Consider the following 25,130-nt stretch of genomic DNA (forward strand, 5'->3'; position numbering starts at 1 on the left):
AGAGAGAGAGAGAGAGGCAGCGCGTCATTTTTAGCTCGGGCTAGCTCGGGTTGGGTGTCTGGAGCTGAATTTAGACTGGATCTCCGCCGCTGTCTGAGTGTTTTCACTTTGTTATCGCCCGCACCGGAGAGCTTGTCAGAGACGAGCAGAGGGCGGGGAGAGGAGCTGAAGGTGTGTGTGGAAGGTGTGGAGGAGATGGTTCCTTCTGCAGGATGAACCGGAGGAAAGTCATGCCCGGGGTTGTCCCCTGCTGTCTGTTCATGCTCCTGTCTGTGTCTGTCGAGGTAAGCAGGCTGCTGCCACCCACCAGCCTATATAAAGCTGATGTTTACGATATGTCATTTAGCCTGGACGTTTGGCTGTCACGGAGGATCTGCGCCCATGTGCTTCAGTTCCATAAGCTGTAGTGAACTGGAGAAGTGACTCTGTGATTTCACAACCCTTCTCCTGACAAGAACACTGGGGCCGTCTGATAGAAAACAGAGGGAAAAGTGACAACACTCTCAGACACTTTGTGTTAAATATTTGTTTAAAACCACTGTTGATTTCCAGAGACATAAAGCCACCTGAGTCCATCACAATTACTTAACCAAAATTCTAATAACAAATATATATATACACCAGATTTGATATTTCAACATGAGTGGACATTTATTACAGTGCTGTCATGTGAGATGTGTTGAAACTTTAGTCCAAAGCTATTACAGCTAAAGGCTAAAAAGGAAGAGGGAACATCAGGAATGCTTGGAACTTTTTTTTCATCTAGCCCTTGCCTTACCTTTCTTTCCTTGAAAAAAAAAAAATCAACTTATAGTTTGCCAAACAACTTGTGCTGAGCAAAATCACACTGATTGAAATATTCCAGAATCCGATATTTGACTGACATTTATGTTGCTTCATTTATACAGATATACAGAGAGATCTACAAAAAGGCTAATGGTGTGCATGTTTCTGACTAAACAATCAGAGACACTCATGAGGGTGGCATGAGGGCCTGACGTCCTCGGGCCTGTGCTCACAGCCCAGCACCGTGCAGCTCCATTGACACTCGCCAGAGAACACCAGAATTGGCAGGTCCACCACTGGCTCCCTGTTCTCTTCACAGATAATAGCAGATTCACATTGAGCACATTTGACAGACCTAAAAGAGTCTAGAGATGCCATGGTGATCATTATGCTGCCTGTAATATCATCCAGCATGACCGGTTTGGTGGTGGGTCAGTGATAGTCTCTGGAGGCATATCCTTGGAGGGTTGCAGAGACCTCCATGTCATAGCCAACGGTACCCTGACTGCTGTTAGGTACCAGGATGAGCGATGGTCAGACCTTATTCGCTGGTGCAGTGGGCCCTGTTTTCCTACTGATGCAGGACATGTTAGCAGAGTGCATAGACAGTTCCTTGATGAGGAAGGCATTGATGCCATTGACTGGCCCTCACGATGCTGCTGACTGTCCAGGCTCTCATTGATGCCTTGATCCAGGTCTGGGAGGAGATCCCCCAGGACACTATCCGCCAAAGCATCATGAGCATGCCCAGACGTTGTCGGGAATGCATAGAGGCCCTCCTGAGTCACATTATGAGTTGCCGTAATGAAATTCACTCATGTTGGATCAGGCTGTGATTTCAGCCTATACTTTGATGTACTTCATTGTATATTTTTATCTTTAAGTTTAATTAAATTTAATCAAATCACCCTCAAGTTAGAGTATGAGTGTATGTGTGTGAATTGATGTCTCTAAGATTTTTCTAAAGGGTTCAATGTCAGCTTAAAGGTAAGGTAAGGTGTACTTTATTTTCCCATAGAGAAACTTGTAGTACATACATTGTACACGTAACAGCCTACACATACTGTACATCCTGCATACAGACATGTTGAGTGTAAATCAGTTGGAGGCAGTGGTGTCAGTAAATAGACTATATAAAAAGAGAACAGTAGTCAAAGTAAAAACATAAATAGATAAATCTTTATCCTATGATCTTCATTACTGTTTAGACTTTTGACCGTGCTGACAAATTACCATACCATTCTTGAAAACCCTATCCCTCTAAGATAGTTTTATCGAACAGGAACTTAAGATTGCTACGCCGTAGAGTTTGATCCTTCTAAAGAAATACATTGAGAGAAAAGGCTTTCAACATGAACATGCCTCAAATTCCACAAATTCAAAGTAAAGGTCAGAGCCAGTCATGGTTCATTTACTGTATCTGACTGCTGCAGTACAAAGAAAAAATACCAAATGTCCAGGTCTGTTTGCTTTATATCAGCAGGTCAAAGTCTGCTTTCATTTCAATTTACATCATCACTGTAGATAAGCGTGAAGGTGAATCACCGGAGTTTAACAGCTCTCTTGGGTGGAGCTTGTTAAAATGACTGGCTTGCACAATAAACTACCATGACATGGTGAAACTAAATTAATACCCATCCACCCTACCCCCCAAAAAAAGAAAGAGAAAAAAATACGATCTTCATCGAGCAGAAACCTCAACAGTGTTTTCTAGGCAGATTCAGCTGGTGGGAGACTCCATCTGTAAACTGAAAACACACTGGAGAGATAATATACATCGTCTGGCCTGGCAGTGGTTCATGTATGGATTTCTACCAATAGATAAATAAAAGAGTGTTTATAAGTGTGAGCATTGAGGACTGGCAAATCAGCTTTGCCATAGAAACCATCATTCAAACTTCTATACACTAAAGTCAAACTGCCTTAGGAATATAGTTCAGGAGCAGCTGACATCAACAGATATTTAACAGATAAATTTAGGAGGAAGTAAGCTTACACTATATGGGTTCTGTGTTCCTAAGTACCTTAGATGAAGTTGGGTTAATTGCACGAACGTAGCGTAAAAGCATTTCAGTGCTAGTGCCGTGTGTCTACAGTTCAGGAGTTATCAGTAAATGTATACATTGCTTGCCTTAAACTATATTGATTTTATGATGTATTTATTCTATAGGTCACTGATGGGGGAGTCTTGAATGTTATCCAGCGTGCAGGTATGGGTTATAGCAAAGTGTGTGTGTGTGTGTGTGTGTGTGTGTGTGTGTGTGTGTGTGTGTGTGTGTGTGTGTGTGTGTGTGTGTGTGTGTGTGTGTGTGTGTGTGTGTGTGTGTGTGTGTGTGTGTGTGTGTGTGTGTGTGTGTGTGTGTGTGTGTGTGTGTGTGTGTGTGTGTGTGTGTGTGCATATTTTGAGGGAATGACAACAGCGAATTGAAATTTATTATTCGTGATTACCGTTATTTTCTGCCAAGAACTTATTTCTTGGCAGCAAAACATGACATGTAGGACTATTCATTTGATCAAGGTCTAAAGTTTTTAATTCCCCAATTTATATATCTTGCATTTTTGAGGGATTTAGGAACAGAACTTAGCACCAGTGTTCATACTAGTAAATTCTTGAACTAATACCAATTGGGCATGGTGTGTTAGTTTGTTTGCTCCCCTAATAGTGTTTAGCTTTGGTTAAAAAGACCTTGATGAGAATTGTGTTTTCTTCGGATCAGTCAAAACAAACTTTATCAATACAGCACCTGTCAAATAATTGAAATGCAAGTCAAAGTGCATTATAATTGATTGACAAAACATAGGTTGTTAAAAAGGAAATTAATTGAGTTCCCCTGGTGTCCACTTATCACCATGAACAAGGAAGTTGTTGTTGATGCGATATGAATGATCACAAACTCACAAAACATGGCACACATGTCAGAAGTGGTGTCAATTTATAGATGATCCGGTTCTCAGCATAAGTTATGGCAAAATGGTTCAATAGACTTCAAAACAATTTCAACAATGTATCCTCTCCTGGTATGGTTTACCCTGGATGTTGAAAATTGGTAGACATGTGTATCATATTTAGAGCAACAAAAAAGCCACATGTAGCCATACCATAAACACAACAGGAAATCATCCATGTCTAAGTCATCCTGCAATTTTACTGTATTTGTTTTGGCTATTTACAGTCGTTCTAGTTTAACAAATTTCAGAGAAGTAATCAGGTAAACTTAAAATTAAGTCAGTGTAAGCTGATTACCAACAAGTGTCTGAATTTGATTGAGAAGTGTGTCTTTGGTGGCCTGTTGAATTTTGTTGTTTTATCTCAAATATAAGTTTTTTTAATCAGCCCCAAACATCACGATTCTTTTCACATTGACACATTGACAACAATTTTTTTCTGATATTCAATGTTCAATAATCGTTGCTACATCAATCAAATTGAATGCTGTGAATCATTTAACATGTATGCATTTAGACAAACCTGTGAATATACTGTTTAAGTTACTGGTTGAGAGGTATTTTGGATGCTAACAGTGTTGTAATTCTAACACCGGTCAAGCCATAAATACTATATAATAATCCTATAACTTAGTCAGACCGTTTAATCTAGTTTGCAGCCTGCAGTCTCACATTTACACTTTCCTCTCTCTCCCCCTTCAGTCACATCATGTAAACCGGTGTGGTTTACTTTTCCTTCCCCACCACCAGCAGGACCCTGTGAATCTTTGCATACCATTAGCACAGCATTGGAGACCCTGTAGATTACCTGGTTTTGTCCCTCATTTCTCATGGCAATGAGGCTTCACCACTTAAGTTTATCTTTAGTGACTAGCTCTCTTGACTGAAAGTGGATGAGTTGAGTATTTTCCTGCTTGGCAACTGTCCACACATTATTATGTTGAGCAACTGATGGTTTTTATTCTTTTTACATCAGAGTTGTCCTTTGTGTGTGACACAGCCACATTCCCAGGAAGCAGTTTTATAGATTAGTTTTACAGTTTTCAGTACTTCTGGTTGCTATTAGGTGTCTTCCTGAATTTCAGCGTCATAGCTGTCTTGTTAAACCACCATCTGCCCACCAGATGACGTAGTGAAAAAAGCACTAAGTCTTTCACTTATTTAAAAATACATCCATCCATCACTTAAGCTTAAGAAAACTGATAGCTGGCATCTTATAATTGTATAGTTTACTCATAATCAAAAGCGCAAAGCTACTCCCACAGTAAGAGAATAATAATAATAAATATATCCTTAACCTGACTTAAACACAAAGTATTATATCTACTCTATTCTTATTGTGTGATTCTGTTTTATTTCCGTTTGGTTATCAGGTATCTATTTGTCTTGTCTATGTTTTTAATAATTCTGTCTTTGTAACTTAAAAGCTTATTCTTTAGTTACTCCTATGAAATTTCATTTAGTAAATAAAGACTCAGTGATGGTCTGTTTCTGCAGCACCACTCTCCTGTTCACAAGGCTTTGAAGAACTGGGATACTACAATGGTTCAGTTTCCCACACGGACACAGGCTACCCCTGCCTGAAGTGGACAGACTTCCCAGACTACATGCACCAGTACCCGAACCGAGGCCTTGGAGAGCACAACTTATGCCGAAACCCAGACCAAGAGGCCAACGCCTGGTGTTTCTTCAGACAGAGCTCTGGTGCCATCGGCTGGGCTTACTGTGACTGCCATCAGGGTGAGCTGAGGAAGGGCTCCAGGTATCTGTGGATGGATTAATGCTCTTTTCTATTTACAGATGATAACCTTTTGGAGCAAATTGGTTAGAAATCAAGGTCAACAAAAATATGCTCTGAAAAAAACCTTTTCCAAGATATATAGAGAGACAATTTAGAACTAATATTGATCAAAAAATGATTCCCCATATGATGATGATGATTGAGTGGCTGTGGCTCAGGAGGAAGGGTGGGCTGTCCATTTTTAAGAAAAAGAGTTGTGCATAAAAAAAAAAGCCTTTTTCAGTATCTCTCCATACTAAATGGAACTAAAGACATGATTATCGTGACACAGCTGATGTCTCATCTCAGAATGAGGCTTCCACAATTTGTCAACCACAGACAAGGATCCAGCTAAGACACAGCAACAGAGCCTGCCCTAACTATGCCTGACTGAGTTATTTGGACCAATGTATCTTTCACTCCTATTTGAAACCCTACGTGTGGAAGTGGCACCACTTAGTGATAGCTGTAGATACAAGGCTACTGCACCTGTAGAGGGAAGGTTATAATGTTGGTTCAGGGTGGTTGAGTGAAGCTGATGCATACCTCAATCCATTCTAGCGTACAGGGAAGACAGGGCAGGAACAAGTGACCTTTTACCCTGAAGGGTTGAAGAGGGCTGGTTGTCTGTATGAAATTAGATTGATATTCAGTATTTTGGGTTTTCTTTTTCTATCTTGTCCGTACTGGCATGTGATCTGGTGGCACGAAATAGGTTGTGGGTTATTACCTTTTGGGCAGAATAGTTGTATTTACTTGAATTTAAATTGTATTATTGTTTGTTTTGTTCTTTTTTACTTTTAATTTTACTTTTAATGATGTCAGTGTACTGCCCTGTTGTTAGTGATAGCTGGGAGGTGAGAAGGTTAAAGCGGTAACTTATAATTATACTTGAACATATTTACAAGTTGTAATGATGGACTTAACACACACACTGTACAAAATCCGTAAATGGCGTACGCAAAAGTTAATTCCGATTTATAAAACCGTGCGCAAGCTCACCTGAACGCAATGTTCGCTTTAAAAATCACAGTCCACCTGGAAATGTTCGTACGTGGATCTGCCTCCAAATCCGCCCTCCACACGCCCACTTTCAACCATAAATGGTCAATACAAAGCACGGCGTGAATATTAAATAATGCTGCTGACCAATAGGTTTCCACCGTGAGTCCTGACGGAGTCACCACATCAAGCGATGTGAAGAGGAAGTGAAACTTTCTGACACTGACATCGAGGTGTCTGTTAGTGAGGTGGAGGTGAAGAGCGACGTTATGGGACAGCAGTGATGTCACTAATAAAGAAAATACACTGATACTCTGCTGCTGCTGCTGTGGATAACACACTGTGTGAGATCAGAGATCGCTGAACCCTCGCTTCCTCCTCGTTCTTCCAGTCACATGCACACATCGAGCAGTTCCCCGCACCGGTGTCACGGCAGTATTTATTTATTTAGAGCATCGGACCGATTCCCTCACATCAGTGGATCCTCACCTCCTCTGGGATATTATTTGGAAAGTTTCCTCATTTCTTATAAGTAATCTCCAGTGCGCTCTGTGCGCTCTGTGCGCTCTCTGGCTCAGTCCCGTTCACTGCAGCGATCTGATGATACACGCCCAGTGTTAGAAGATATTATTAAAACCTATTAATGACTCGGCACCGTAACTCTGCCGTTAAATCGAATCTGAACCTTATTTGCTTAAAGTTGTTTTATATTTTTTTAATTAAAAGGCTCGTGTGGAGCAGATACGTCGCGCGAGAAAAACTGTTGGTTTTAATGTAAATTATGAATCGGATCAATAATCTACTGCAGTTCACCACCTCACGTCTGTGTCGCCGTTTTCCCGTCTCCCCAAAACGCTCGTAAGGGTGGGTCTAAGTTTGCGTAGAAATACGCACATTTTCCCGTCAAGTTTGTTTTTATAAATCCCAACGTTGGCGTGAGAAGTGGCGTACGCACGTTTCAGGCCCCCCTGGGGCCTCATTTATAACCGCAACCATTGCGTAACCGTTGCGTACGCACAAAACGGGCCTGGGGCCTCATTTATAACCGTTGCGTACGCACAAAACGGGCCTGAAACGTGCGTACGCCACTTCTCACGCCAACGTTGGGATTTATAAAAACAAACTTGACGGGAAAATGTGCGTATTTCTACGCAAACTTAGACCCTCCTGTACGAGCGTTTTGGGGAGACGGGAAAACGGCGACACAGACGTGAGGTGGTGAACTGCAGCAGATTATTGATCCAATTCATCATTTACATTAAAACCAACAGTTTTTCTCGCGCGACGTATCTGCTCCACACGAGCCTTTTAATTAAAAAAATATAAAACAACTTTAAGCAAATAAGGTTGAGATTCGATTTAACAGCAGAGTTACGGAGCCGAGTCATTAATAGGTTTTAATAATATCTTCTAACACTGTGCGTGTATCATCAGATCGCTGCAGTGAACGGGACCGAGCCAGAGAGCGCACAGAGCACAGAGCGCACTGGAGATTACTTATAAGAAATGAGGAAACTTTCCAAATAATATCCCAGAGGAGGTGAGGATCCACTGATGTGAGGGAATCGGTCCGATGCTTTAAATAAATAAATACTGCCGTGACAGTGGAGCGGGGTTCTGCTCGATGTGTGCATGTGAATGGGAGGACAAGGAGGAAGCGAGGCTTCAGCGATCTCTGTCTCACACAGTGTGTTATCCACAGCAGCAGAGGCAGAGTATCAGTGTATTTTCTTTATTAGTGACATCGCTGCTGTTTCATAAAGTCGCTCTTCACCTCCACCTCACTAACAAACACCTCGATGTCAGTGTCAGAAAGTTTCACTTCCTCTTCACATCGCTTGATGTGGTGACTCCGTCAGGACTCACGGTGGAAACCCATTGGTCAGCAGCATCATTTAATATTCACGCCGTGCTTTGCGTTGACCATTTATGGTGGAAAGTGGGCGTGTGGAGGGCGGATCTGGAGGCAGATCCACGTACGAACGTTTCCAAGTGGACTGTGATTTTTAAAGCGAACATTGCGTTCAGGTGTACGTGCGCACGGTTTTATAAATCGGAATTATCTTTTGCGTACGCCATTTCCGGATTTTGTACGTACGTACACTTTTAGTATGAATCCTACGCACTCTTTTATAAATGAGGCCCCTGAAACGTGCGTACGCCACTTCTCACGCCAAAGTTGGGATTTCTAAAAACAAACTTGACGGGAAAATGTGCGTGCCTTTTAATTAAAAAAATATAAAACAACTTTAAGCAAATAATGTTCAGATTCGATTTAACGGCAGAGTTACGGTGCCGAGTCATTAATAGGTTTTAATAATATCTTCTAAAGGCTCTTATATACTACTACGTGTCCGTTTCTCGGAGAGGTCTCAGCGGGAGACAAAGAGTCTTTTTGATTTTTACTTCTCCGTCAGTCTACGTCTGGAAAAAATTCACCGCCAAACCCATAGGTGGCGCAACGGAAGACGAGCTCAGAGAAGCCTACGCCATTTGGGAAGAAGAAGTCCACGTGTCTCTGTTTACATGTTAGCTTGCGTCCCACACACTGAACCATGGCAACTAACAGAACTAAATAAAGTGACACCCAGCGGGTCAAAATGCTGATGTAATCGCTTCTTAGCGCAGCGGTTCCCCGGTCTTGTTTCCGAACTGTGTTGCTGATTCCACAGCTTGAATCTGCTTGAGGCTACATGTAGCTAGAAGCTACACGGACCTAGCTCCCCCCAGCTTCCACACACAGTCAGCAGGGACTCCCGACACTAACTACTACTATCCAGTGTTTGCTTCTAACCTGACGGTATTATAGAAACAGTGTCATGATAGAAGTGGAATTAAAGTCGTGACGGCGGGTTCTTGCACTGTTACCACCGCAGTTAGCATGGTGGCTAGCCTAGCCCGCTAGCCTAGCCTGCTAGCGCCGTTTTGAAAGCTCGTTATAACCGTATGTGACCGTGCACACATGCCCTCAGTGCTCTAACGAGCCACCGTCAGCCGGACAACTCCGCTGGCTTAACACACACGTCACATTAATCGTAGAATCATAGTTGTGTTCGTGTTTGTTGCTACAAGTAAACAGGAAGTTTGAGGTCCGGAAATACGGAAATGACGTCATACGGAAATGATGTCGTTCGCGGACCAATCACAGCCAAGAGCGGTCCGTCGGGTCTCCAACATGAAGACGGATAGTTAGAAAAATCAGACGTGTACGAAAAGCTGTCCGAAGCCCTCGGAGAGGACGTTTCACGACGGATAGGGCGGTCTTATCTGTCCGTAATAGAAAAAACGGAGAGGCATAAATTGGCCTTAACACTGTGCGTGTGTCATCAGATCGCTGCAGTGAACGGGACTGAGTCCACAGAGCGCACAGAGCGCACAGAGTGCACTGGAGATTACTTATAAGAAATGAGGAAACTTTCCAAATAATATCCCAGAGGAGGTGAGGATCCACTGATGTGAGGGAATCGGTCCGATGCTCTAAATAAATAAATACTGCCGTGACACCGGTGCGGGGAACTGCTCGATGTGTGCATGTGACTGGAAGAACGAGGAGGAAGCGAGGGTTCAGCGATCTATGATCTCACACAGTGTGTTATCCACAGCTGCAGCGGCAGAGTATCAGTGTATTTTCTTTATTAGTGACATCACTGCTGTCCCATAACGTCGCTCTTCACCTCCAACTCACTAACAAACACCTTGATGTCAGTGTCAGAAAGTTTCACTTCCTCTTCACATCGATGCCGTGACTACGTCAGGACTCACGGTGGAAACCCATTGGTCAGCAGCATCATTTAATATTCACGCCGTGCTTTGTATTGACCATTTATGGTTGAAAGTGGGCGTGTGGAGGGCGGATTTGGAGGCAGATCCACGTACGAACGTTTCCAGGTGGACTGTGATTTTTAAAGCGAACATTGCGTTCAGGTGAGCTTGCGCACGGTTTTATAAATCGGAATTATCTTTTGCGTACGCCATTTCCAGATTTTGTAAGTATATACACTTTTAGTATGAAACCTACGCACTCTTTTATAAATGAGGCCCCAGAGCTGTGGGGCTGTCACACTTCTATAGTCACCTATTTGTTGTGACAGCTTCGAGAAATCTAGCCTATAGTTTCCTCTTAGCATGGCTACATTGTGTTGTGGCTCTCTCAGAATCAGAATCAAAATTATTTTAATTGCCACGTATATTTGCACATACAGGAAATTGCCTTGGTGTGGTTGGTGCACATAAATAACAATCAGACATTAAACAACAATATATATATATATATATATAACTATATATAAAACAGTATAAAACAAAGCAATATGTACAGTGAGAGAGAGTTATGGGCACGTACAGTGCTAAGGTGCAGAGATTTTCTGGAATAGGCGGTGACCGTTAATATTCATTAACAAAGAAAACAGCTGTGTGTGTGTGTTGTTTGTAAAAGTAACTCTGGTGACTTGTCAACTGAGGTATACAGTCTATGGGTTAAACTAAGTTAACTTTTAAGTTAACCTCTTAGTAAGCTGCAATATACAAAGTTCCTTTCGTCCAGCATCAATGACCATCATTAAAAAAAGTACCAAAACAAAATGAACAATTTACTATGATTTTATCTCTGTATTGGAACAGGTTTACATGCAGAGATTCTTCCTGTGTAATCTGCAGGTGCAGCCAGATTGGCGGGTGGATCATCAAGCAACAATGGGCGCCTGGAGGTCTACCTGAATGGCCAGTGGGGGGCAGTATGTGACACACATTGGACCAACCGTGACGCCAGTGTCATATGCAGACAGCTGGGACTGGGGTGAGGTTCTCATTGAGCCAGAGAGGCTTCTGTCTCTCATTGGCAGATTGGGTTGTTTTGCAGGCTTTTGTTGAAAATACTTTTGAAAACATATTACCAGTAGATACAGCATAGGCTCCCTGCTCCCTCTCACATCATGGTGTCTGAGGCTACAGAACTTGACCTGCTTGTGCTCTCTCCAAGTGGTGGGGATGGGGAAGAGATCCCTGAGAACACAACAATCTGAGGAAAATAGAAGACAGTCTCAATTACAGTGACAAGAAAAACGAAGTAAATCCTTTGAAATTACAAGCATTTATGTATATGCTTGTCTAAAAACATGGACTGATCTTCGTCTAAGTGACCAAAATAAATACCTGACATATAAAAACCAATAAAACATTTTAAGCCTGCTATTCACAAGAAATATTTGGTGATTTCGAAAGACCAACAATAAATAGGTGATTTGCATAAGGGAGAAAGGGTTTACAAAGTCAAATTCACATCTATCAGTCCATGGAAGGAGGCTTCATGATATGGAGCTGCTTTGCTGCCTCTGGGCCTGGACAGTTAACCATTATCGAGGAGAAAATGAATTCCCAAGTTTATTAATGCATCCTCGAGGATAAAGAGTGACTGTGCGACCAACTGAAGCTCAGAAGAAATTAGGTGATTCAGTAGGACAATGACCCTAAACATTGAAGTAAAGCCACTACAGAATGGCTTAAAAATTCAAATCTGCCTTTTTGAGTGGCCCAGTCAGAGCCCAGAACTTTACCCAACAAAGATCATGTGGAATTACCTCAGAAGAGCTGTTGTTTATTTGTTATTAGCTTAAGCACAATTTGTCTGTTTATTATTATTACTTAAATGATCTCCATTTGACATTTTATAAGCAATTAAAGCAGAAATCCTGGTCATTTCAGTGGGTTCACAGACTTTATGTTTTACCACTGTATCTGCTGCTTTTCATTTGCACATATCTACCATCTAAATCTACCATCTAAATCTTTACTGCTGCTTGTAATTCGAGACTGATAGAACTGCTGTCATATATACTGTGTGACATAGCCACAGATTACAAAATGAATAGATGAATTAAAATACAGCTACTACATCATGATATGAGTTTATCAGGACAATCAGGGTTTTCTGGCCTGTGTGACAAAATAAATGCAAACCATCCCGATAATGGGATCATCAGGCGGGCACCAAAGTAGTTTGTGTGTTTGACTGGTAGGATTTGTGTTTGAATACATTTTTTGTTGATAATATTGACTTCAATTTGTTAGATGTTATTCATGAAATTTGCATACCAATTGCAACACCAATGAGGCTGTAACTTAAAGATCATAGAAGTCACCAGTTATTCCTGTCTGTGAGACACCAGTGCATTTTTCTATTTTTCAGTGCAATTTTTTGTCATTTTTCATTGGCCTTGTATGATGTTTGCTTTGGTAGAAGCCTGAAAGTGTTTTTAAAAGAAGCGTGCATCTCTGTGTGTTTGCTGTCCATGCAGGGAGATTGGTACAGCCCTGCACGACTCCTACTTTGGTCCAGGATCAGTCTTCCATTATGAGCGTCTGGGTTGCCGTGGTAATGAGAATTCCCTACTGGAGTGCCGGAGCAGGAAGTTTGTCACCAGTGACTGCACACATGGTGGTGAGGCAGGGGTGGTGTGTGCGAAACCTGAGGGTGAGACTATGTGCTGTCCCAGACTCATTAGATTTAGCACATGGACATTCCAGCAGTACATCTTCACAGTTCACTACTGAGAACTTACTTTTGTCATCGTACATCATGCACACACAACTAAACAGACATGAGGACAGACAACCAGGATTATTCTTATAATAAATTCCAACCAGATCAGTATTTGCTGTGACCACCTTTTGCCTTTTTACAACACCAGTTCTTCTTGATGCACCTGTTGGCATGTAGGTTGTTCCCTGATGGACTGTGTGATTGACAAGAAGCAAAATATCTCAAGTGCTTCAACCATTCCACATTGCTGTAGACTAATACAAAGACAAACACATGCCAGGGACTCAGGCAATGAAATCCTTCCAGAAACAACACCATATTTAAACATGCGTTTCATATAGCTCAGTTACTATTATAACTTTTGTTTCTCAGGAACTGGCTTCCCTTTGAGGCTGGTTGGAGACCTGGAGGACTTTGAGGGCCGTGTCGAGGTGTACCATGATGGCATTTGGGGGACTATTTGCGATCACCTATGGGATGACACTGATGCTGAGGTGGTGTGCAGACAGTTGAGCCTGGGGTAAGAAATAACAGCTGTTCAACTACAACACAAAAAATATGATATCAAACTCCTGTGGCATGCTCCCTACTGGCATTTCCTTTAATCTAAATCGTTTCCAGCGTTCATCTAAATAAGAGCCTGACATATTACAGACATATTGGTATATCCATTTGGCGATAGGAAAACTCATATTATACATAATAAACAACACACGGAAAAAAATGACGTTCAAAAACATAACCATACAGATCAGATGGGGAATTAGAATTAGAAAGGCCACAGCGAAACTGGATTTCAAAGAGTAGTCTATTTGTTTGGCATCCAGTTCCTGAAGGAAGCACTGTTTTGTTTTTTTTACCTGGCAGAGGTTCTTGTTGGCTCACCAAGTTACGACAGTAATATACTACATATAGAATGTCGAGCTCCATTATAAGCAAAGCATTATTCCAATCAAAATTTCACTCGGATCAAACAGAATAACTTGAACAACAGAAAATTATTAAATCCTAAATCCTGTTTCCTTTTTCAAACAGCCAAATCTAAAGGCTCTTATATGCTTCTACGTATCCGTTTCTCGGAGAGGGCTCCACGGCGGGGCGAAGAGTCTTTTTGATTTTTACTTGTCCGACCACTGTACGTCGGAAAAAATTCACCGCCAAACCCATAGGTGGCGCAACGGAAGACGAGCTCAGAGAAGCCTACCCCAATTTTGGGAAGAAGAAGTCCCCCCGCGCACTCGCTCAGAGAGACACAGTGAGATCAGAGCTCGTTCATGTGAAGCCGCCGGTCACTGACTCACCGGCTGCTTCTTAACTATGGAAACAGTGAAAACACAGAGCTTCTCTGGTCTCAGCTGCTCTGAGATCAGCGCCGCAGCTTCTGGATCAGAGCAGAGGCTGCAGCTGGTTTCTACCGAGCTGCAGTTTCACTGTCCGCCTCCAGTCTGATCTGCTTTCACTTTTTGTTTTCACATTTCGCCAACGCCAACTAAAATATATAGGCTGCTGCTATATGTTTTTATTTATTTCAAAATAGGGTACTTCTTATTTCATACATTTCCCACAAATATGGGGATGACTCAAATAACCCTACATAGTTCTGCGTTTAATTTATTTCAAAGTAGGCCTACACTTGCCTGTGTATTTTCTTCTCCTCTTCATAAGCATTTGGTGTTTCCCTTTGTTGTAACAGGTAAAAATAAATAAAATGTCAACAGTTTTCTTTATTGTTGTTCTATAATTTCAAAAATGCAATAATCTACAGATTAGTATAGTATAACTTTATATAACATTTTATCAGCTTTGTTATCAAATATGTTTTGCGGCTCCAGACAAATTTTATTTGGGGGAAGAGGGGGCAAAATGGCTCTATTGATAGTAAAGGTTGCCGACCCCTGCTATAGACCTATAGGAGGGACATCTAATGGACAACCTAAGTACTGCAAGCTAGACTAGTACGCAGTTGTAGACACAAGTAACACAGGGGGTCCCTGGACCTGAGAAGGGAAGATAAGGAGTTTAATGTGGCTATTAAATGTGACTAAAACTAGAATAAAATGTAATTTGTTTTCGTCGACTAAAACTAGACTAAAATGTAATTTGTTTTCGTCGACTAAAACTAGACTAAAACTAAGAAGGATAAAAATGACTAAAACTAGACTAAAACTAATATGCATTTTCGTCAAAAGACTAAGATTAAATCAAAAATAGCTGCCAAAATTAACACTGGCACACATGCCGTCAGTGCTCTAACGAGCCACCGTCAGCCGGACAACTCCGCTGGCTTAACACACACGTCACATTAATCGTAGAATCGTAGTTGTGTTTGGGTTTGATGTGACACAGGGAAGAAGGCAGGAAGTGTGAGGTCCGGAAATGACGTCGTAGGGAAATGACGTCGTAGGGAAATGATGTCGTTCGCGGACCAATCACAGCCAAGAGCTGTCCGTGGGCTCTCCGACATGAAGACGGACAGTTAGAAAAATCAGACCTATACGAAAAGCTCTCCGAGGCGCTCGGAGAGGGCGTTTCACGACGGATAAGGCGGTCTTATCTATCCGTTTTAAAAAATACGTACAAGCATAAATTGGCCTTAAGGGGCTGACATTTTTCTGGCGTGGGTCTTTTTAACTAAAAAACCAAGCAGTAACACTGCTGCTGTTTTGAAGTAGTTCATTATGTCATTCAAACCACTATATTTTATATCCATCATGCTATTTTTTCAATATACACACTATACATACTTAAGGTCCACCAGGATATTATAATGTTGTAAACTATAATGTGTGTTATATATGTTAGCAAAAATAGCACTAATTCTCATGTTTTGATAAAGAAAACTAAGAAAAATTTATCTTGGGCGGTGTTGTCTTGTCCTGACATATAGGGGTGTGGCCAAAGCACGGACGTGGCCCCACTTTGACCAGAGGTTTGAGCCCATCTTGCTTAATGAGGTCCAGTGTACAGGTAATGAACTTTCTCTGGAGGAGTGTCCTTATAACTGGGAGCAACACAACTGCGACCACATGGAAGTTGCAGGGGTGACCTGCAACCCATACACAGGTCAGAGCCAGCAAAGAAGACATACACTTACTCAAACATTCATATGTGACAACACTGTAGTCATTACTGTTGGAATTAACTGACCTATACTCAAACCACCATGATGAAGAGTACGAGAAGAAAAGCATAAAAATAGCAACATTTGCACTTTAGTTATTTTTTCAGAAATCCTTTAAGAACCCGAATCACTGTGATATCTAGGCATGCTAAGTCAAAGGCAGTTTGACTTGCTGTGCAGTCGTTACATCAGTACCTATCTTGCATTGTGCAGCCACTGGCATGTGTGTAGATCTAGTTGTGTTTGTCTGGACACGACTTCAACACTATGACAGGGATGACCTGAGACCTCAATTAATCTTTTAAATAATCCGTCTTGATTTGTATACATACCTGAGGAGCCAACCAGTCTGTGTTGGGCCATGCATGCACTTTTTGCTGTTTGTTAATTGCCAAACCTATACATTTTCTGTCCGGGAGTCCTCACTCCTTCAGCAAATTTGGGTGTTAACCTGTGTGGTTGCAGAGGGTGCAGTCCGACTGGTGGGAGGAGACAAACACTGGAAGGGTCGTGTGGAGATTTACCACCAGGGAGAATGGGGCTCTGTATGTGATGACTACTGGAGCGAGCTCAACGCCCAGGTAGTGTGTAGACAGCTGGGCTTCAGGTCAGTGCATCAATATGTCTGAGTCACAACATGTTTTTGTCTTCATTGAAAAAGATGGAACATTGACAGCTGCTACACTTCATCATTGCTACTCAACATGATGAGGAACATAGATAGCTTGTGACCCATAAGCTTAGCTAAACAGAACTGGCTTTAAAAAGTACTTATTTTGTTACACAACCAACTACTTTATTCACCTCTAAGACAGTAATGCTGCAGGGTTTCCACCAAAGTTCATAAACTGGTTGTCAGTGGGTCTTCACAACCAATATGAATATTAATATGTTCATATTCATAGGATAGAAACTTATTGAACTGCATCTGCAGAATACAGTCAACTATTTCTATTTTTATGCATCAGTAATTTCTGCAACCTACATAAAAAATGTTTTGGTACCTTTTTCTTTACAACCTTAAAGCAACTTTCCATATAAAGACACTGAACTGTTGGCATGACTGCAGGGGCCTAGGGGAAGTGGCCCCTGATGAGGTGTATGAAGAAGGTCGCGGGCTGATCCTGCTGGACGACGTGCGTTGTCAGGGATCAGAGGCCACTTTACTGGCATGTACCCACTCTGAGTGGGGCCAGCATGACTGCTCCCACAGTGAAGATGTAGGAGTCAGCTGTGAAAGAGGGGGTGATGCAAATGAGATACCTGGCCCATTGCCTCCTGGTGGTAAGTGCACACATGGCTACTCCACATATGATATTTGTGTATTTCCGGATGATGGCCAATTCACTTTAGGGCAAGACCTGCAAGCATCTTAAAATCGAATGGCACTATTATTATATTTTTCCTGTAATGTTTGATTTCAGGTCCACTGGTGCGTTTGGTTGATGGAGAGAGCAGGAAGGAGGGTAGAGTGGAGATCTTCATTAATAACCAGTGGGGATGCGTGTGTGATGATGGCTGGAATGATGTCAGTGCAGCTGTTGTTTGCAGACAGCTGGGATTCACGTTAGTATGAACACTTGCTCTCTGATATTTTCCCTAGGAAAGTTATATTTATACTATTTTAGTCTCATCAATAACACGCCAGTCAGAGTACAAAAACATAAAAATGTCCAGATACCACCCGGCTCCTGTGAGACATTACTGCTCATGTCTTGACCAGCTGAAGACAATTAGAGTAATCTAACTGGAATGTAATTGAAGCATGGATTAAAGTTTTCATATTGTGTGCAAATTAAGACTATATTTATTGGGGGAGAAGGGAGCCAGATTTGATCACAGGTCCGACAGCAGTTAAAAGCTTGTTGTCAGAGATACCACTAAGATTTCTGCAAAAATAGGAAAGAGAACAAAAGTGTTGAGAAATGCAATAAGTCTAGGTGTCTGATTCTGAGTTCAAGTTTACAAAAATTCAAACATTCACAGGATTGTATTTTTCTTTATTCGTCTTATACCTATTCTTGTTCTTGTTCTTATTATTGTTGTGGTTGTTTAGGATAAGCACTGTAATCCTTTAATATATTAGTTCCAGGAACCATTCCCTTAGTGATGTGTCTGTTAGGACAGATGAGAATTGACTTTTCCATTTTTTTAATTGGGATGTATTTGGAATGGTTTCTAACAAAAGTAGTAAAACATACACAATACTACTGAAAATATACGATCCTTCCTTAATGAAAATACCTAACAAATAAAGACAGCCTAACTTAAACGTTGTAAAATCTACAACTAAAGAAAAAAACATTACTTAGACGTCAATTCAATTATCAAAAATACAAATCAACCAAGAGAAATTCACATTGGTCATTATTCGTACAAAAGATACAAAATAATAATGATACTGTTTGTGTTTGTGTTGACAGGGGAAAAGCTAAGGCACGATCAATGGCGTACTTTGGTGAGGGTCAAGGTCCTATCCATCTGGATAATGTTCGATGCTCTGGCACTGAGGCTTCCTTAGAGCAGTGTACAGCTGTGGGTCAAGATAGCCATGACTGTCGCCACAGTGAAGATGCAGGCGTCATTTGTGACTACACCCTGGATCCTGTGGGTGATGGTGCTCTGGCAATACAGACCTGTGGCCTAAGACTCAATAATCAGCGTCGTCGACGCAGAATCATAGGAGGTGATAAGGCACTGAGGTTAGTTAGCATACACTTACAACACTTATCAGTAATGAGTAACTCTTAGACACATGAAAAAGACAACAACTAATAGTTTGATTTATGACTGCTTTAAGGTTGGGGTACACACAGTCGTAACAGGATCAGAGTTTTGGCAAGTCCTCAGCTTCTGATGTAACCTCTTAGGGTTTTGGTCAAAGTCAGGTTTAAGTTAGGGTTGGGATGATGTGAGGCTCGTGTTTGATGATGATGATGATGATGATGATGATGATGATGATGATGATGATGATGATGATGATGTTAGAGGTTAAGGTAAATATGAGTGTCAAGTACAAGTGTGTTGGGCGTGTATTTGTATTTCTCCTGACGAGGAATTGTACAGCTTTACAGGTCAGCATCATCCCTATAACCAAACTCTTTTGTGTGTATGTGATTTAAGGGGTGAATGGCCATGGCAGGCGTCTCTGTGGCTCCGGTCTCAGTCTAAAGGTAATCACCCCCTGTGTGGAGCATCACTCATCAATGCCTGCTGGCTGGTGACTGCTGCCCACTGCTTCAAGAGGTAGGAGACAGCTCCCTGTACTGAAACATTACGCAACTGAAAACAGTCCTTTTCCAACAATACATAAAAATGAAATCTGTAAAGTTTTGAATTTAGAATTTCAACATAAAATGTATTCGAAATAATCCGTAAAGCTGGTGATATGCTCTACCGTTCAAAAGTTTGGGTTCACCCAGACAATTTCGGGTTTTTCATGAAAACTCACACTGTTGTTTATCAAATGAGTTGCAAAATGAATAGAAAATATTGTCAAGACATTGACAAGGTTAGAAATAGTGATTTTTATTTGAAATATAAATTTTGTTCTTCAAACTTTGCTTTCGTCAAAGAATGCTCCATTTGCAGCAATTACACCATTGCAGACCTTTGGCATTCTAGCTGTTAATTTGTTGAGGTAATCTGTAGAAATTTCACCCCATGCTTCCTGAAACACCTCCCACAAGTTGGATTGGCGTGATGGGCACTTCTTGCGTACCATACGGTCAAGCTGCCCACACAACAGCTCAATGGGGTTGAGATCTGGTCCCTGCGCTGGCCACTCCATTACAGACAGCATACCAGCTGCCTGCTTCTTCCCTAAATAGTTCTTGCATAATTTGGAGGTGTGCTTTGGGTCATTGTCCTGTTGTAGGAGGAAATTGGCTCCAATCAAGCGCTGTCCACAGGGTATGGCATGGCGTTGCAAAATGGAGTGATAGCCTTCCTTATTTAAAATTCCTTTTACCTTGTACAAATCTCCCACGTTACCAGCACCAGACCATCACATTACCTCCGCCATGCTTGACAGATGGCGTCTGATGGCTCTCTTCCAGCATCTTTTCAGCTGTTCTGCGTCTCACAAATGTTCTTCTGTTTGATCCAAACACCTCAAACTTTGATTTGTCTGTCCATAACACTTTTTTCCAATCATCCTCTGTCCAATGTCTGTGTTCTTTTGCCCATATCAATCTTTTCTTTTTATTGGCCAGTCTCAGATATGGATTTTTCTTTGCCACTATGCCTAGAAGGCCAGCATCCCGGAGTCGCCTCTTTACTGTAGACGTTGACACTGGCTTTTGCGGGTACCATTTAAAGAAGCTGCCAGTTGAGGACCTGTGAGGCGTCTATTTCTCAAACTAGAGACTCTAATATACTTGGCTTCTTGCTGAGTTGTGCACCGGGGCCTCCCACTTCTCTTTCTACTCTGGTTAGATCCCGTTTGTGCTGTTCTATGAAGGGAGTTGTACACACCGTTGTTGTAAATTTTCAGTTTCTTCCCAATTTCTCGCATGGAATAGCCTTCATTTCTAAAAACAAGAATAGACTGGCGAGTTTCACATGAATGTTCTCTTTTTCTGGCCATTTTGAGAGTATAATCGAACCCACAAATGTGATGTTCCAGATACTCAACTAGCTCAAAGGAAGGCCAATTTTATAGCTTCTCTCAACAGCTCAACAGTTTTCAGCTATGCTAACATAATTGCACAAGGGTTTTCAAGGATTTCTAATCATCCATTAGTCTTCTAAGGCGATTAGCAAACACAATGTACCATTAGAACACTGGAGTGATAGTTGCCGGAAATGGGCCTCTACACACCTATGAAGATATTTCATTAAAAACCAGACATTTCCACCTAGAATTAGTCATGTTCCACATTAACAATGTACAGAGTGTATTTCTGATTAATTTAATGTTATCTTCATTGAAAAATAAGGACATTTCTGAGTGACCCCAAACTTTTGAACTGTAGTGTTTATACTGGAAGAAATATATATATATATATATATATATATATATTGTGCATTGCACTCTCTCTTCACCAGACCAGTAGTCAGAGTCAAGATGGGGAGGGAGCTTGTGTCGGTACTCTGTAGTAAAACAGTTTGTGGTCCATGCCTATAATCTAGTATTGTACATTAAATGATGGATATTCATTAAGCCAATAATTTATCCTTTTTCTTTGCTCCTTCAGATTTGGAATAGATCCAACCCGCTACATGTTACGCCTGGGTGACTACCACACTGAGGAACAGGATGACTTTGAACGTACCTTGTCCCCTGAACGCATTGTCATCCACAGAAAGTACCACAGTCAGGACTGGGAGTATGACATTGCCTTGCTGAGGCTCAAAGGCACAGAGGGCAACTGTGTGGCATTCAACCCTCACACTAGTGCAGTGTGTCTGCCAGAGCCAGGTAATAAGTGGGAGAAGAGGCCTGCTGCCTGTGTGATCACAGGGTGGGGCATCACAGGTAACTGCATCCATTTAGTGATTTTCAATCTGTTTGTCTTACAAGAGGATTTCATCACAGAGTAACAAAAAATTGTATTTATCTTACTCACGATACAAACAAGCCCAGGTTCAGGTGAACAGATTAATGAACACTTAATTGTAACCATCCACTACAAACTGAGATGTTTATTGATATACTGATTTGCAACAGCAAAAAGATTTTAACAATTTGAAAAAAATGGTCATGATCAGGAAAGATTGCTGGTCATAATTAAACAAAAATAAATGTTTAACTTTCAATATCTTAATTAAAAAATTGCCAATATATAAAAATGCAGGTTATAAGATCAGTTATCTTGTGTCAGACCATTTTTAAAAGTCTGCATTTGGTCACTGCATTAACAAACAGTGTCTTGTTTTTTTGAATTTGTATTGCCATGTATTAAATAAAAGGGTGTACATATAAATAACAGCCTTGATAGTAAATAACAGTCTTCTGTCTGCTTCCTACTGTTAGACTCAGAGTACTCCCGGACCCTGCTCCAGGCCTGGGTACCCCTGCTTCCAGCTTGGAGGTGTAAGAAGCGGTATGGTGATCGCTTTACTAGCCGAATGCTGTGTGCCGGGAGCCTATCAGAGCGCCATCGTGTTGACAGTTGCCAGGGTGACAGTGGGGGTCCTCTGGTTTGCCAGGGGGAGGGAGGCCGATGGGTTCTAACAGGTGTCATCTCCTGGGGTCACGGGTGTGGTAATCCCTCCTTCCCTGGGGTGTACACTCGTGTTAGTAGGTTCCTGAGATGGATTGACAAAGTCATCAACAAACCCTTCAAGAATTAATGATGGAGAATTACACTATGTTATCCAGTGTAATCGAGTGGCTTCAGGGCTTGTAGCAGATGGTCTGTATTGGTAAGGATGTAGCCTGCTGATAATTGCCCCTGTATTGTGCCTCCTGAACTTCTATGCTAAGAAACATTACTTCAAAAAGCATGTAATTAACAATGTATAGTACTCACAGTGTGACTTGGTGCCATATTAATATACATCTGCCTACATCAAGTGGTAAAAGGTTGTTATAGATTTGATAATTTCAAGAAACTGTTATATGTTTCTTGCTCGTCTTCATTGTTCATTCCTCACTTAACAGTGCTGTGCTAAACAATATAGTCATACTGCTTCACTTTGCTCTCAACAGCAGTTCCTATTGTTAAGGCAAGTGGAAGTGTGTATGTTCTAACCCTGAAATATATTATCATACAGATATGTGGCAATTAATTTCCAATCTGGTAACTAAGAGCCAACTGGACCCATGAATACCTTTACTGGGTATATATGACTGATTAATAGTGCTCAGCTAAGCCTGCCATGTGGAATTGTTTTAAAACCTTGCACTATGAAGCATTGGGTTACTTGTGAATGAAAATTTAATGGAGGGCCAGAGCCAGTGAAAGAAAGACAGAAATGGAGAAAAAACAATGCCTTTGAAAAGTGTCAAGAATAGTATTGGAATGAATTTGTTCAAACAGATTATATTTATTTAATATTCTTAACATTCCATGTGTATGTACCTGAACGTACACATCTCAAATCATTATTTATCTTTTCACTGTTATTCTAACATTAATTACAGTCTATAAAATAAGTTTGGTGTCAAATACTAAACAGTAAAAAGTGTTTAGTACTGTGTAGTAGTAGTGTCCTTGGGCCCTGGATTTCACAAACCCACAAAAGCCTGAAGTTGACTGTTAATTTATTTTTGGTCATTTGATGGGGGTCAACAGTTACTGTGTTTGGGGATATGTGAAAATCTATATTATCGAGCGATATGGTAAGGGCCTAAAGCTGGGTACTGATCCATCACCTGATCTGAGGCGATGTCTTGAAAAAAGACCCTGTGTAAAACCTATAACATTCAGCTCATATTGTGCCTACTTTCAATAATGTTGAATTAAATTGTCTTTATTTTGAAAAACTGTTTGCAATGCACAGGAACAACTTTAATATACTTCAGTTATGTGTTGTGTTCTGCATTCGCAAAGGAAATTTTAATTTTTCTTATATTAATTTATACTGAAAAACGTTGATATCAATGTTGACATTCAAATATGAGACTATAGAGAAATTTAAACATTGCTCTTATTGATTATGCTGCTGGGGTATTTATTAATAATTTAAATACTATGTGTTGTAGCCACAGGACTCTTAAAAGCTGCTTAGTCTTTTTTCTAACTTGAGCCTTTGTTCTTTTTTCAGAAACCATCCATACACTGTATCAAATTCTCTACAATCCCTTACAGATATAACTAAACTGTACAAATCATGCCACACATTTCTCACAAAAAGTCACAAAGGCCAGTCCCTGGACTACCTTTTGTGATTTGTGTCCTGTTTATTCAAAAAAATATTTTGGAGCAAATCTATCATAACTTTGGTTTACACTTAAAAAATAATCTAATAAATATTCATTACTTTTTTAATTTATACTGACTGATCATGTTAGATTTCAGATTTAAATGTGAATGTCAACTATTTTGCAGAGGGGCAGAAGTGAAGTATGAGCAGAAAATGAAAAATACTCCCAGTACTCCACAACATTAGTATATTTCTGTGTCCAGGAGTATATTCACTTTCAACCTGGGGATAAGCCTTACATTTAGCAGCAGAGCGTCAAGAGGTTTTTGAGAGGGCCTTATGTTTGCTGTTCTAATACAAGTTGACAGAAGATTGTGTGCAGGGCCAAACAAATCAATGGGCTTGGCAATAGATTAAAGGACTCGAAGTGGAAAACCCAGAACCACCTATTTTATATCTGGGACACAATCCACACCTCAAAAAAATAATTGACTGATTTGCTAAGGCAGAAATCCACATATATATATATATTTTCTCCTTCAAAACTGTCCAGTTAAGAGTAATGTTGACAAACCAGCATATTCAATATATTCAATATCATCAAACCTGCCCCATCTACAATCCTGTTTGTTTTGGTTTTATCTAAGTATCCATTTTGTGTTTGATTGAAGGGGTGACTGTCCTTGGGCCCACTGCAGAATGTGTTCATGCTGCCCCTGGTTGCCACCATAGTTGCCACTCATTGTTACTCAAAGTGGCCAGCCCCTTAATTTACGCACTGAACATTAGATGGGTGAGCTATTTAAATATTTACCCTGCACTCTTGTCATTGATAGCTATAGAGACAGCTTGTAGAGACTTGCTCGCCATTCGAGGAACCGTGGTTTTTGGCACTTCAGCCTTTTGAGCTTGTCCTTGGTCAAAACAGCAGTCATACTCTGCTAAAAACCAACAACCAGTGTCAGAAAACATGACAGGACATCATAATTACAACCTGACAGCATCCATTAACATGAATTGTCAAAGCAACAGAGACTTTTGATGTAATGTTGTGGCTCTTTAATTGAGTTTTGTAACATTATTAAATAAAATCATGCCCACTGTCAGGTCTGAAGAATTAATGCACTCTACAGTATGTTCAATAG

General features: G+C 40.9%; 1 protein-coding gene across 1 annotated transcript; it reads left to right on the forward strand.

Annotated features, from left to right (window-relative positions):
* On the forward strand, window positions 1-25,091 carry si:ch211-51a6.2 (neurotrypsin). Its single transcript, XM_061087642.1, has 14 exons — window positions 1-284; window positions 2,957-2,996; window positions 5,230-5,472; window positions 11,171-11,309; window positions 12,808-12,983; window positions 13,425-13,572; window positions 15,940-16,115; window positions 16,639-16,780; window positions 17,243-17,457; window positions 17,598-17,739; window positions 18,597-18,875; window positions 19,297-19,419; window positions 21,372-21,652; window positions 22,151-25,091. The coding sequence occupies exons 1-14, from the start codon at window positions 213-215 to the stop codon at window positions 22,468-22,470; spliced, it is 2,496 nt and encodes an 831-aa protein (XP_060943625.1). The 5' UTR covers window positions 1-212; the 3' UTR covers window positions 22,471-25,091.
* The last annotated feature ends 39 nt before the right edge of the window (window positions 25,092-25,130 follow it).

The sequence above is a fragment of the Limanda limanda genome, chromosome 15 (genome assembly GCF_963576545.1).
Source record: "Limanda limanda chromosome 15, fLimLim1.1, whole genome shotgun sequence".
Taxonomy (NCBI): domain Eukaryota; kingdom Metazoa; phylum Chordata; class Actinopteri; order Pleuronectiformes; family Pleuronectidae; genus Limanda; species Limanda limanda.

What these genes read in the sequence shown, in the direction of transcription:
- si:ch211-51a6.2 (XM_061087642.1), top strand. Translation starts at nt 213, where the DNA reads ATGAACCGGAGGAAAGTCATGCCCGGGGTTGTCCCCTGCTGTCTGTTC. An exon ending in TTACTGTGACTGCCATCAGG is followed by an intron (nt 5,473 to 11,170) that starts GTGAGCTGAGGA and finishes TGTAATCTGCAG; the next exon opens with GTGCAGCCAGATTGGCGGGT. An exon ending in CACAGGGTGGGGCATCACAG is followed by an intron (nt 21,653 to 22,150) that starts GTAACTGCATCC and finishes TCCTACTGTTAG; the next exon opens with ACTCAGAGTACTCCCGGACC.